Source organism: Spermophilus citellus, assembly GCF_964194105.1.
Source record: "Spermophilus citellus genome assembly, chromosome: 1".
Classification (NCBI taxonomy): Eukaryota; Metazoa; Chordata; class Mammalia; order Rodentia; family Sciuridae; genus Spermophilus; species Spermophilus citellus.
The window spans coordinates 212596227-212610864 of record NC_138182.1 but is presented as its reverse complement, the minus strand read 5'-3'; the positions used below and the strand labels follow the sequence as shown (position 1 = coordinate 212610864).

At 37.2% G+C, this 14638-nt stretch overlaps 1 protein-coding gene across 1 annotated transcript in view; it reads left to right on the top strand.

The window, feature by feature from the left end:
- Window positions 1-13471, top strand: part of ADGRV1 (adhesion G protein-coupled receptor V1) — a gene marked incomplete at its 5' end in the record, with an annotated part of 540732 nt that extends 527261 nt beyond the window's left edge. Inside the window, 3 exons of the mRNA XM_081287826.1 lie at window positions 773-964; window positions 4806-4980; window positions 13196-13471. Coding sequence (XP_081143952.1) covers window positions 773-964; window positions 4806-4980; window positions 13196-13314 — 486 coding nt within the window. The 3' untranslated portion in view covers window positions 13315-13471. The remainder of the gene's footprint in view (window positions 1-772; window positions 965-4805; window positions 4981-13195) is intronic.
- Between the last annotated feature and the right edge of the window lie 1167 nt (window positions 13472-14638).

The following is a 14638-nucleotide window of genomic DNA, read 5'->3' as shown; positions in this document are numbered from 1 at the left end:
ATCACATTGGCTGGAAACTGGCTTCACTTCATCCAAGGGCCTAGTTGGAAGGGTATTCATGGCTTCCCCAAGTTTGAGCATTCCTGGCTTTTGCCACTGGTGCTGCCACTCAGCCAGGGATTGAAGCATCCACTTGATCTGGGGCTCAACAAGTGGGAGCCATAAACCACGACCTTAGGGGATCTGAAGATTCCAGAGCCTTCTGCTGGAGTATGGCCTTCCTCACTTGCTTACTGTAAGGGATTCAAGATCCATGCAGACTGAGCAGGGCTTCCAGCAGTTGCATTTGGACCTGAAACATCACTGGATCTCTCAGGTCTTCCAGAACTTTCACCCACAGTGGAATAGCTTCACATTTTGGAAATGCTCCCATCTTGAGTTCCTGGAAATCAACCACTGTCTTGCGGAGGCGAGTCCTAACCATGCCAAGAGGTTTGTTTTCTAAAGCAAAATGTACACAGCTAATCAGAAATACCTCTACCATTCTATCTACTTTCATGTATTTGTAGGGCTTATATTTTAACCAAGATAGAAAGCTATTTTGTCAGTGAAAAATGAGTTCTCCTAAAGGACATTGATGAACATTTTGTGACATTTGGATTTACAGTGGCCTCTTGCTATACTGCTAACATGTTCTAGAATTCTTGGCTTTTCATAGAATTTGGAGAACATTTGTAGAAAATCAATTCTGCATGCAAATGTGTTTATTCTCCAGTGTGATGGCAGAACTTCCTTTGACATATTAATGTTTGTTTGTTTTTTTCTTTTGCAGGGACTTTATGTTTTTGTGGTCTATTTCATTCTACACAACCAAATGTGTTGCCCTATGAAGGCCAGCTATACCGTGGAAATGAATGGCCACCCAGGACCCAGCACAGCCTTCTTCACCCCAGGGAGTGGAATGCCTCCTGCTGGGGGTGAAATCAGCAAGTCCACCCAGAATCTTATCAGTGCTATGGAAGAGGTGTGCTTATCCCCACCCCCCATTGATAGCCTCCTTATGTCAAAAAAATTATAAGATAAATAATGCTTGACAACTTTTATATCCTTTACCTGTTGACATCCTCTGTTTTCTGGTCCTTTCTTTCCTCAGGGTAGTAGTAACATACTTGTTACGTAATTATTCTTCTTCTTCCCTACACTGTGATCTATACTGACTAGTAATTTGTAATGAGAAGTCAAGGACAGCAAAATTTAACATCTCCTTCTTCAAGATCTTTTTTAATTTGATATGGCAGTGAGTGAGTCCTCCTAAGAAGTAATTTATAAAATGGTATTTCTCCTAAAAATGTTTCCACAGTTTTCCTCCTTCACCCAAACACTCAGTGAAAAGAAAATAAGCTGAAATTTCTTTCACCTTAAAGACTAGAAAATATTTTAGAACGAAGAAGGTTCAGAACCAGTGCTTCTGTGGCACTACTGAAAAATCCAGCCAGGATTTCATCTATAAAATCTACCTCCTGCAGCTCTCTGCATTCTATCCACATCAGTTTGATTTCCTGTGTCTGAATCACATTGCCACTAACCTGTCATACAACCCAAAGCATGAGGCCACTGCTCAGATTTTAAGGCAAACCTGGATACATCTAGCCAGGAAGAGATGGTAATGCACATCCATGACAATCTCTGTGGGGCCTGAGATGTTCTTGGCTATCATTCCTCATGCAGCACATATTGCCCTCTCTGTATTAAGAAGCCAAGGGAAATGGCATTTGTCTTTGTGTCCTGCAAAATAACAGGAATCCAAAATATGTTTCTCTGAAAGGAAAACAGCTTATTGATCAAGCAATAGGAAAGAGGGAGGGAGAGAGGGAAATAGATAGGTGATCCACCTGCCCAGAGACATTTTTTTTTTTGGTCCTCCATGGCAATTTAGTAAGTAATTTTATTCCTGTCAGGTTAAAATTAAGGTAAATGATCACAAGTCAAATTGTATTCGTATATAAATGTGTATATATATATATATATATATATATATATATATATACACACACATACATACATACACATGTGTATATGTATATTGTGTGTGTGTGTGTGTGTGTGTGTGTGTATATATATATATATATATATATATATATATATATATATGAAACAAAGGAAATTTTATGTAAAGAATTATTAACTGATATTAGGGAAACAGTAAAAAAGATGTGTGCCAGGGCTGTGAGTGGGGAAAATAGAGAGATATTTTGATCAAAGGGTACACATTTTAGCTATAAGATGAGTAAGTTCAAGTATAATATTTAAAATTTGAGATAAGGTTATAGAACCTCTCAATATTTGGAAATCTAGTACCATTTCTGTATCCCAAAAGTTCTTTAAAAAATAGAATTATTTCATCAAAATTGACACAAAAAAACAGATATTTTTATAATGAAAAGTTCAGAAATGAATCTTTAAAAACTTTTTTTTGTTTTTGTGAATAATTAGCTAATCTAACATTTGTCTAGATATGAACACTCATAGAAAATAGCCATTATCTGCATGTGGCTATTTAAATTTAAACTAAAATTTTAAAACACTAAAGATTCGATTTATCTTTCACCCTGTCCACATTTTAAGTGCTAACAACCATGTGTCTGGTAGCTTTAGGTATTCAAGAACATAGACATAAATTATTTGTATCATGGCAGAAAGTTCTTTTGGACAGTGCTCATCAAGATGATCAACTTCACATTAAAAATTTTAAGGAATCATCTCCTTTCAGTGTACTTTTTTTTTTTTTTTTGTACTGGGGATTAACTCAGGTGCATTTTACCACTGAGCTGAGCCATATCCCCTTTTTGTTTTGTTTTGGTTTTTTTTTTTTTTTTTTTTTTGAGGAAGTATCTCACCACATTGCTGAGGGCCTCACTAAGTTGAGGCCTCACTAAATTGCTGAGGCTGGCCTTGAACTTGCAATCCTATCTCAGTCTCCCAAGCTGCTGGGATTGCAGGCGTATGCCACCAAGCCAGGCTTCTTTCAGTGTAATTTCTAAAGTCCTCTGGTCATTTTTCTCAGTATAAAGTACCCCTACAGTCTCTCAGAAACCTTATGCTGAAAGAACTGAACAGACACTTCATAGAAGAAGAAATGCAATCAGTCGTCCAATATATGAGAAAATGTTCAATACCTCTAGTAATTAGAGAAATGAAAATTAAAACTACTTTGAGATTTCATCTCACCCCAGTCAGAATGGCAATTATCAAGAATACAAGTAACAATAAATCTTGGCAAGGATGTGGGGGGAAAGGTACACTCATACATTGCTGGTGGGACTGACAATTGCTATAACCACTCTGGAAAGCAGTATGGAGATTCCTTAGAAAACTTGGAATGGGACCACCATTTGACCTAGTTATTCCACTCTTCTGTATATACCCAAAGGGCTTAAAATCAGCATACCATAGTAAGGCAGCCAAATCAATGTTTATAGCAGCTCAACTCACAATAGTAAACTATGGATTCCAACCTAGGTGTCCTTCCACAGATATTTGGATAAAGAAAATGTGATATATATATATATATATATATATATATATATATATATATATATATATATATATATATATATATCACATTATCATATATAAATGATAAGAAAGAATGAGGCATACTCCAACTAAAGTATACACACACACACACACACACACACACACACACACACACTGGAATATTTCTCAGCCATAAAGAAGAAGAAAATTATGGCATTTGCTGGTAAATGGATGGAACTGGAGACTATCATGCTAAATGAAATAAACCAATCCCCAAAAAACCAAAGGCTGAATGTTCTCTCTGATATGCTAACTCACAATAAACAGGGGAGAGGAAGTTCACTGGATTAGACAAAGGGGAATGAAGTTAAGGGATAGGGATTCGAATAGGAAAGACAGTAGAATGAATTAGACATAACTTTTCTATGTTCATATATGAATACACTACCAGTGGAACTCCACATCGTGTACACCCACAAAAATGGGAAGTTATACTCTGTGTATGTATGTCAAAATATATTCTACTTTTATGTATGACTGAAAAAAAAAACAAAAAAAATTTAAAAAATCTTATCCTAGTAAGCAGCAGCTGTGATGGTCCAATTCCTGGGCTAGAGCCACTACTAGAGTGTTCATTGGGATGTTGCATAGCCACATAGCTCAATGTGTGCTCTGCATTCCTCAGAGACTTGGAACTGGCCTTGATCCAGCTATCTAGGAGGGACTGTCAGAGGCATTATAAAAAGACTTTCACAGAAGGAAAGCCTTGGAAAGGAAAGGAAGGATTAAGGAATTGTTTACCAGTAACATAGAGGAACATGAGTACATTTAAACATTTAATGATAGAACTTATTTTCTTAATCATTTAAATGAAAACAAGGAGGGGTTTAAAAAACATTTCTTTTTCAATTTAGTGTGTTCTCATAGATAACTGCTATATTTAAAATGTATTTTAGATTAAAGATTAGGAGTAGTCTTTAATATGTATATGTACATAACAGAATTTCCTTCTGCATATCTTAAAAAATAATAAAGTATACTTATTAGATTAAAATTAGTTTTATTTCTGTATACATGACAGGACAGAAATCTACATGTAATTCTAATACAGAAATTATTTAAATCACCAGATTAGATTGATACAAGGAAAGACATAATTTCCTAAAGAATTAAGATAAAACTAAAGGTCTTAATTTAAAAATAATTCAGTAGCTATTTCACTAGGTCTTTATAATGAGATGTGGAAATAAATTGTTAATATACATTTCAAAATGAATGTGAATGCATTCACATTACGGTTTCCTTTTCCCTTTATCCCAATTCAAAAGGTGCCACCTGACTGGGAGAGAGCATCCTTCCAACAAGCCAGTCAGGCCAGCCCTGATTTGAAGACAAGTCCACAAAATGGAGCTACGTTTCCTACTGCAGGATATGGCCAGGGGTCGTTGATAGCGGATGAAGAGTCACAGGAGTTTGATGACTTGATATTTGCATTAAAAACTGGTATGTATGAACCCACAAATTACATTAGAAGTAGGAACTCTTATACGATACTATTTTTATCTTCTCAAGAAGTGGCAACAGTACCATCAGTACCCTTAGCACATCCTGATTCTCATGACCCTTTCCTAATCCCAATTAAACTCTAGAATATTTTGTTCTTGGAACCAAATATAGCACAACCTAAAATAATATATAATTTGCTTTTAAGAAAGAATGAGGCATACTCCAACTAAATGTAAATTTCTCTGTCCTAGAATCTTGCTAAAACACCAAGATACTATTGAGTCAAGTTCTGTGTAAGATAGCTAGTAGAGATTTCACTGAGGGAATTTTGCCTCTGACCTGCCAAAAAGATCTTCTTGTGAAGTATTTTTCAAGCAGAATCTTGCAAAGGCAGCATAATGAGTGTTGTATAGTTCTATAATTTTCAAAGTGCCATTACATACAGCATTTCATTGACCCTTTATTTCATTGTTCCTTTATATATACATATATATGTATATTATTTCATTGCTCCTTTATATACACATGCACACACACACACACACACATACACACAAACACACACAGAGTTTCATTGCCCCTTATGTTTATATAGAGTGGCAATGAAACGCTGTATAGTCAATCCCACTCAACCTGTGACCCCAACGAGGAACTCTTATAGAGGACAGAAATGCAGTCCTAATCACCACAGTTTAGCAGTGTGTGATGCTAGAAATATGCTAAGTCACATGAAGGACCCTGGAAACATGATTAAAGGTCATGTGCTCTTCAGGAAACTAGTTAATGTATATTCTAGTGTCTACATGTTTAATTTATAGTATAGATATAGTAGATAATTCATTCATCAAAATTCTATTCTTAAAATATAATTGTGAGATAATTTTAGGTTTTTCAAAACTTATTGGTAACTTTTTTAAAGTTGTTTTTTAAATTTTTTTTAGTTGTTGATGGGCCTTTATTGTTATTCATTTACATGTGATGCTGAAAATTGAACCCAGTGCCTCACACATGTTAGGCAAGTTCTCTACCACTGAGCTACAACTCCAGCCCCTAATGGGTAGTTTTAAAACATTCTTTTCCTCAGAAAAAAAAAAATGTTGAACTGTCACTATTATTAAAATATATATGAACTTTTAATTTCTAGATATCCAAATAAGAAAGATATGTCCATGCTTAGGTGAACTTGCCGAAATATTTATTCAAAAGTACATTTGATTATATTACAGTTTGATTGGCTATGAGATATATTGTTTTGATTTTTGAAGAACCTGTACTTTTTAAACACATATAGAATGGAGGAAGGGCCTTACAAACTGAGGAAATAGAATTAGTCAAAGCCCAAAAGCTTGACAGGGTAGGGCCCGTTTGGCAAAAAGCTCTTCACAGTCATTTCTCCATAGGAGGATCCCTTGATCAGGTGTATTTGAGAATTGGCAAAGATTCTTACTACGTATTATTGTTTTAGTAGTTCTAAAACTCCTAAAGAAGCCCACTTTATTTAGTTCAACCTGGTATTTTTTTTTCAGATATTTATTGTTTAGTTGTAAGGTGGACACAATATCTTCATTTCATCTTTATGTGGTGCTGAGGTTTAAACCCAGTGCCTCACATGTGCGAGGCGAGCACTCTGACACTGAACCACAACCTTAGCCCCTCAACCTGGTATTTCTGAAGCACATTTATTGGTATAGATTCATTTGGGGAAGCAGAACTCTTGTTGATATTTTGCATGATATTAAATTACTGTTCAGTCATCACAGTAAGGAGTGAGATTTTTTTTGTTGTTGTTTTAGAGAGAGAGAGAGAGAGAGAGAGAGAGAGAGAGAGAATTTTTAATGTTTATTTATTTTTTAGTTCTCGGAGGACACAACATCTTTGTTGGTATGTGGTGCTGAGGATCGAACCCGGGCCGCACGCATGCCAGGCGAGCGCGCTACCGCTTGAGCCACATCCCCATAGCCATGAAGGTTTTTGAGGAGAGGCCTAACATGTTCCCATCGGTTTTTGAGGCAGAATAACTTTTATGAAAGTATGAAGAGTAAATTTAGAAGCAATATCAGAAAGACTGGGAGTTTATTACTGTAGTCCAAGGAAATGAGGTCAAAGCCTCAAATGTTAGGAGTGAAAACAAAATAAGAACAACACAGGAAGACCGCTGAGGAGGAACCCAGGGGACAGTTGCAAAGCTCCTGCTGCTGCCCTGGGCGACTAAGGAACAGTAATCAGACATTTGTTTATTTGTATTTATGTTTTGTCAGCAGGGGGAAGCTGAGGAGTTAAGACTTAGATGTTAGGCCTAGTGGTTCCTGAGTATTCAGGTTGGGATCTTAGGTGAGTGTCCAGAATAGAAGTTAATACTTGAAAGTGATCCGCACAGAGATTATATATAGCTTATACCTATAGCTATGGAAAAACAAGGTGAGATCTGGGAGAGTAGAAGGAGAAGGGGAAAGAGATGAGGAACGGAGGGGAGAGAAGGAAAGGGAAGGAAAACAGGAACAAAGTCCTATATAATAACTACACTGAAGAGTAAATAGACAAGGGTCCCACAGAGAAACTCTGGCATAGTCAGAACAAAAACAAAAGAGGGAAGAGAGTTTTAGGAAAGAGAGAATGATCAGCTACATAAAACAACCATTGGAGTTAGAACTGAAAAGGAGCTTTCAGATTAAAAATCATGCTCAGGGCAAATTATGTCCCCAGTTCTACATACAGTGTTGTCAGTTGTTGATGATCTGACGCTGGAAACATAAAACAAATTCCTGGAGCATAATTCAATTAGAGCTGCATGTTTTATATATATACATATAACAAGTACTAAATGCATTTGATTCAGGAATGTATGGAATGACTTGCTTACTTATAGATTTAGTTTAGCATTCCTCAGAGTTCCCTAGGCTCATTAGGAAATAAGTACTTTAAAAGATAAAAATAACAATCTCTAACATTGGTTCCTTGTATTTTTAGAAAAAGTACTATAATAATCAAGCACTCCACCCAGACATTCTCCATCACAGAATAAGGTCAAATAAAGGAGCAATTCACATGCCATTCCATCTATAGCTGAATTTACAATTGACCTATAGGCCAGATTCAGCCAAACATGGTGTTTTGTTTGATCCATGTCATTCTAATATTTTTGACTCAATATAAAAGTTTAGAGACAGCCCATAAAAACCCAGAATTTCTAGAAAAATTTAGCAACAGAATACCTGAAATCTAGATTGCACTGCTCCATTGGAACTGAGCAATGACTGCCCTTTTGAACATAAGTGCAGATTGTCTAGCATCCACAGTTTCTGGTTGATCTTGTCTCTCATATGTATTTGAGTATCAAAACTATAAAATTTACTGATTGTAAATTATGGTGTTTAAAAATAAAAATTTACATTATTCTTTTAAACTGATATAAAGGCATCTTAGTATCTTAGCAATTTGATACCTAATATGTTTTTTTTTTATTTCTTGAATGTATGAACAGGCTTTTCTTTTACATTTGGATGGATGGATGACTTCCTGGAAAGAGGACCAAATAGGTCTTTCAGTAGTCAAGTTTTGATAACATTTCCTGTGCCCTTTCAATTACTCTATTTTTTATTTTTTTCAATAAATAATGTTTAGATATTTGAGCACATATTAAAAGACTTATATGAGCCAGATGTAGTGGCACACACCTGTAATTCCAGCAACTCAGGAAGCTGAGGCAGGAGGATCAAGAGTTCAAAGCCAGCCTCAGCAACTTAGTGATGCCCTAAGTAATTAACCAAGACCCTGTCTCAAATTAAAAAATAAAAAGGACTGGGGGTGTGGCTCAGTGGTTAAGCACCCTGGGTTTAATCTCCTGTATAAATAAATAAATAAATAAATAAATAAATAAATAAATTCAGTGATTAGAATACCTTTACTGGGTATACTAGAGAGAATTTAATGTCATTTTAGCTAAGACAATCTCTTTCTAATTACATTAAACTGAGAAAGATTAGACCTCTAAGAGGGAAAGAAAGCTCAGATAATCCGTTTCCAAACAGGAAAACACTATCACTTCTTTTTAAGCACTTAGAAATGTGCCTTTATCTTCACCTCTAACAACCAAATTCAAAAATGAGAAAGACAATATTTTTGAGACCACCATGTTGGTGTACAGTTTTTGTTGCAAATTTCAAAGTAACAGTAAAACAAGTATATTAGTTTAAAATAGGAAGTCCTGACTCCAAAGCCAGTCTGTTTTCCATCTGAATTTTTAATACTTATTTTTTAGTAGTCATTGGACACAATACCTTTATTTCACTTATTTATTTTTATGTGGTGCTGAGGATTGAACCCGAGGTGATGCACATGTGAGGCGAGCGCTCTACTGCTGAGCTACAACCCCAGCCTCTCCATCTGAATTTTAACCATACTGAATTTGCTTAAAACCAGAAAACCACTATTGTCATTTTCTAGTTCATAAAGTGTTTTTCTATGAGAAATCCACATTTTACTCTAAAAAGAATACATACTTCCATTAGTTGGTCTTGAAGGTCACCAGCCTTTCTATAGGCAAGTGAGACTATCAGTTCTAAAATAGTGGTGTCTTCGATATTATTGTTTGTTTGTTTTTAAATAGAACTATCTGATGTATCATCAGTGCCCCCAACCAAGCCTTTAGGAGAATGGGAACAGTTACCCTTGGACAGCCTTCATTTTAGGGAAGAAAAAGCATCAGGCTAAATAGAAGAGAGACTCAGTCTACACTGAGGGTGAGGGTAGAGTGGAAGGGAATGTACTATATTTACATTCCTAACAAGAATTGTCTTGAGTACTGACACTTTCATGTAGATCCAAAAGCTGACAAGATCCTAGAAAATATCAAGTTTGGAGCATATTTGGCATAGAAACGCCTCTCTTCACAGACAGCTTCTCTCAGAGCTACTAGCCTGATTCCCCATCATCCCCAATGCCTTAGCTTCCAGTTTTACCTCAGGCCAAGGACTCAAATGTCTTAGTAAACGTTTCCCTCCTGGAAACCCAGATATGACTTCTTCTTCAGTTAGAAGGAAATGAATGACAAGTCTTTGAACACAAATGAAAACATTCAGAATTAACACCCAAAACAAACTCCTCAAGTTTCTCTGTGAGAGATCACACATCAAACCACTGTTGCTTGTTAAAACTCCAAGAACTTCTGCAGTGTAGTGTATCAGAGTTAGTTGGAAACGAAAGGGAAAAATTCAAGTTTGGAAAGATTTTGAAATTTTTTCCTCAGAAAAAAGAATGAAGGAATGAATATGACCTTCTTGTCCCTTTCACACTGGGAAACTGCTAAAAAATAAGAATGGGCCACAAAGTCAGAGAACCCTGTGTTGAAATCCCAGTTCTGCAGTCTATTAACTGTGCGACTTCAGCAAGGGACTCAGCCTTTCAGTTTCCTCATTTATCAAATGAGGATTATTATAATTAGTTTGTAGGTTTTTATGGGGCTTGGAAATCATCTATGCAAAACACCTAGGACAGTGTCTGGCAGATTCAGTATATGTTATAAATTATTTCTTGTGTTCAATTTGTTGTTATATATAATAATAATTTTAAAAGTTCACAATGTATTCCACAACACCTGCTTGTTCCTGTGCCATGACATTCGGTGGCACGGGATTAGAAAGAATTTAAATATGTGCCAAGGAATTTGAAATTTATTCTGTAGACAAAGAGGAACACTTTAAACTTCATGATGAAGGAATTGACAGACCAGAGCTGTCCTCAAAAGAGGCAATATGGTGTAGAAGAAAACACCTTCCATTTGGGATCACAAGGCTGGTAGATATCTCCCTTCTGTGACTTCCCTGTGGTCTGATGTGGGCACTTCAGTGGACATCTCTGATTTTCACTCAGTTTCTGCATCTGTAAAATAGGACTAATAATCACCCCCTTTTGTTGTTGTTGTTTTGTGGTACTGGGGATTGAACCCAGGGCCTTGTGCATGTGAGGCAAGCATTCTACCAATCGAGCCAAATCCCCAGCCCAATAATCACCCTTTTCCTAACCGAATCGTGTTTCAACATTAAGAAAAGGGGAAGTTCAAGATTAATGTAAATTATTGCATGAATTCCTTCAAAGTTGCCTGCTCTGTCCACCAAAAGGAAGAGTTGCTGTTATCACAATAGCTGGGTTTTCCTCAAAATTTTGGCTTAAAAGATAAATACCAAAGTACCTTTAGAGAAAATCATAATACTTACTGCCTAGTATCATTTGAGACCACTCAGTGAATGACAAAGATATGAGAGACCTAGTTTGTGTTCCCAGTTCTGCTTAGTCATTCTTATGTGTAATATGTGCCCTTTCTGAGTCTCCGTGATGGATTAATATTTGGATATTATGTGTTTATTTTAACTGGGAAGACATTAGGAAGGAGGACAAGGTAGGTCATTTAGATGTAATAACTCAAGGGGAGGCTAGAATGTTCTTCCATCTCTCAGGGCCCTTGGCTACTAAACAAGTTCAGTGCACTCAGTACTCTGAACTTTTCTTTCTAGGGCACTTTGTCCCTGTGGTCACCAAAGGCTTTATTACAGCATTCCTTATGGGATTTAAAGTAGGCAGACTCTGAGATCACTGTGGATTGGTACCTGTTAAATCATTAAGACTGCTCTTCTTTGGTGCTGATTGTGGGGTCCTCCCTGGATCTTCCTAGCTGGTCCCATGTTGGGCAGTTCTATTTCTAAGCCCATGAGATCTTTCTTGTCCAGTTAAAGATGCTATGGATCTCACAGTCTCGGTCACCTCCTCCTTGTAGAATGGCCACTATCTTACCAATTCCCTGAAGTTCTTTCAAGTTGAACAGTCCTCCTATATCCCTGGCAGAGAAGCATGGCCATTTATCTTTTGAGAACAGGCTTTCCTTCAGAAGCCAGGCAAATGCCATGAATGATTCAGGAGAGCTGGGAGAGCACCAAGGGTCAGAAAGGTCCTGTTGGCTCTGAAGCAGGGCTTAAGACAGGCGCTGCCATGCTGAGACAGCAGGAGGAGATGCAAGAGAAAGCAGAAGAGCTCTGGAAAGAGTCAGCAGATCAGGGGATGAGATGGGCAAGTTATGTGACATTGAAGCAAAGGAAGGAAGTGAAATTTCAACAGCAGCCTTTAACAGAGAGGGTGTGAAGGACAGAGGCCCAGGAGAGGGAGGGCTTGGCCAGAAGGAGCACCAGTGTGTTTGCCCTTCCTTCTCCCTTCTCCACATAGGTTACGCTGAGGCAAATTCACCATCTTTTCATTGCTGCCAACTCTGTAGAATTGTCCCTCCTCTGCTCAGACTATCATAGACTGAGAAAGATGTCTCAGCTACCCAGGAAACTGGGTTTTCATTTTCTCCTTTTTTGCAGAATCTAGTGCCAAGCAGAGGGGGAGGAGCTGTGAGCTCTGGTGATTCACACAAGCATACCCCGTGACCACATCCCCACTGTGTGTGTGCGTGTGTGTGTGTGGTGTGTGTATGAGAGAAAGAGAGAGAACAAGTACATGAGCATTCATGTTGTTCTAGGTATTACAGAAAAAAAAAAGAACAGGTGTTAGTCTGGCATAGTTTTAGAATTTATTATTCTGAATTGTGAAAAAAAAAAAAAAAGTAGTATTGGAGTGTCCTGAAAACAGATATCAGGTACTGTCTGTAGTTAACTGAAGCTGGCTTCATAGGATCTCTGTATGGATCTGTTTCAGCACAGCTAGACAATTACCTACATCTTGGAATCAGCTCTGATCATTCAGAGCCAGTGTCTTTGGTGCCTATTTTTCTTTGCAGATCACTGACCAACACTGAGTATCAACTAATGGAGCTGCTGGGCTCAGTGGGAGTTGTGAGGTTGGAGGGTTTATGTTTTCTAACAACAAACCCTGCTCACCTGCTGAAAAAAAATCTCATAAACCTCCAGATTTTTTATTTTGATAAGCCCTTAATTGAGAAACACTGTTCTTGGTAGTAAGTTCCACCTGTCTACCATGCAGAAACAAACAAAAATAAACAGACAACAATGAAGACCACAAATTTGTGTCTTTAGAGATTAATTCCGGTTTGAAAGTTACCAAAGTCAATGTCAATATACTTCCATAACTGATAGGGATTAATATCTATTTTAAATGTATAGTTCTTTTTTAAAAAAAATAATATAGAAATAAACATGTTTTGGCTTAATACAACTCAAGAACTCACTGCACTGTTTTCATGTTTATTCTTTTGTCATTGCAGGTGCTGGTCTCAGTATCAGTGATAATGAATCTGGTCAAGGCAGCCAGGAGGGAGGCACCTTGACTGACTCCCAGATTGTAGAACTCAGGAGGATACCCATCGCCGACACCCACCTCTAAGGCCTCACTAACTGTTCAAATGAGGATACTTTCACATTTGTCTTGGTTTTGTACTAAGCCTCTAAGTACATGCAGCTGTGAAATAGGAATCCATGAGTTGTACTGATTAACACAGAAGTGATTGTTATATTTGGAATATAAATGACTTATATTTCTGAAACCTGAAAATACACTGCTATATAAATACCCATTTAAATAGGTTAATAGGATATACATATTACAAGAATATTAGTTGACTTTTAATCATTTTACTTGGCTAACATTGTTTAATGGAAGTAATAACCAATAAAAACACTGTGGGATTCATTTGGCATCATGCAGGCTCATTATTTGAGGAAATGTGCATGAGCAAAAAAGCAAAGTGTATCTAGATGGCGTCAAATATCTGTGTTCTTCTAGCACTGATTCAATGACCTGGATCAAAACTTCACTGCATCTAGGAGACTTAATTCCTGAGATCCATAAAATTATGTTGTACTGAGGGTTCTGCACCTAAGTGCTGACAGGGATACTGCAGTTAACATAGTCTTTCGCCAACAGTATATATTTCTGCTCATCATAAAATTAGGGATCTGAACTCTTTCCAGAATGAATGTCTTGTCCCCAGATAAAAATAACTCCACCAAGCCTTTCACACAGCTGAGAAGTGGATCATTCAAACAATACAGAGTTTGTTTTGGAAAAAAAAATTCTTGTTTTGGATTTTTAGTCTTTCTTTGTCTTGGAATGAAAAATCAGAAAGTACAGCCCAGAACAAACCCTGATGTGTTAGAGGTGATTTCATTGACTGTTGTTCCAGGAGAATCATTAGGAACAGAACAAGATTGTGCTGAAGAAGGCTTTGACCTTTTATTTTTTAATTCCTAAGTCTTTTTGAGAAAACCAGTGGCATCTCAGGAAAAAAAAAAAAATTTAAATCTGGGAGAATATTTTATTCTGTTAATAACTTCCCTTAAAGTCACAATTAAAAATATCCAAGTGCCCTATCCTTGTGTGGCTTGCTCTCTTCTCTTCTCTTCTCTTCTCTTCTCTTCTCTTCTCTTCTCTTCTCTTCTCTTCTCTTCTCTCCCCTCCTCCTCCTCCTCCTCCTCCTCCTCCTCCTCCTCCTCCTCCTCCTCCTCCTCCTCTCCTCTTCTTTCTTTCTTTCTTTCTTTCTTTCTTTCTTTCTCTCTCTCTCTCTCTCTCTCTCTCTCTCTCTCTCTCTCTCCTCTCTCTCCTCTCTCTCCTCTCTCTCCTCTCTCTCCTCTCTCTCCTCTCTCTCCTCTCTCTCCTCTCTCTCCTCTCTCTCTCTCCTGAAGTGGCTTCATTTATCTTCCTGTGAGGA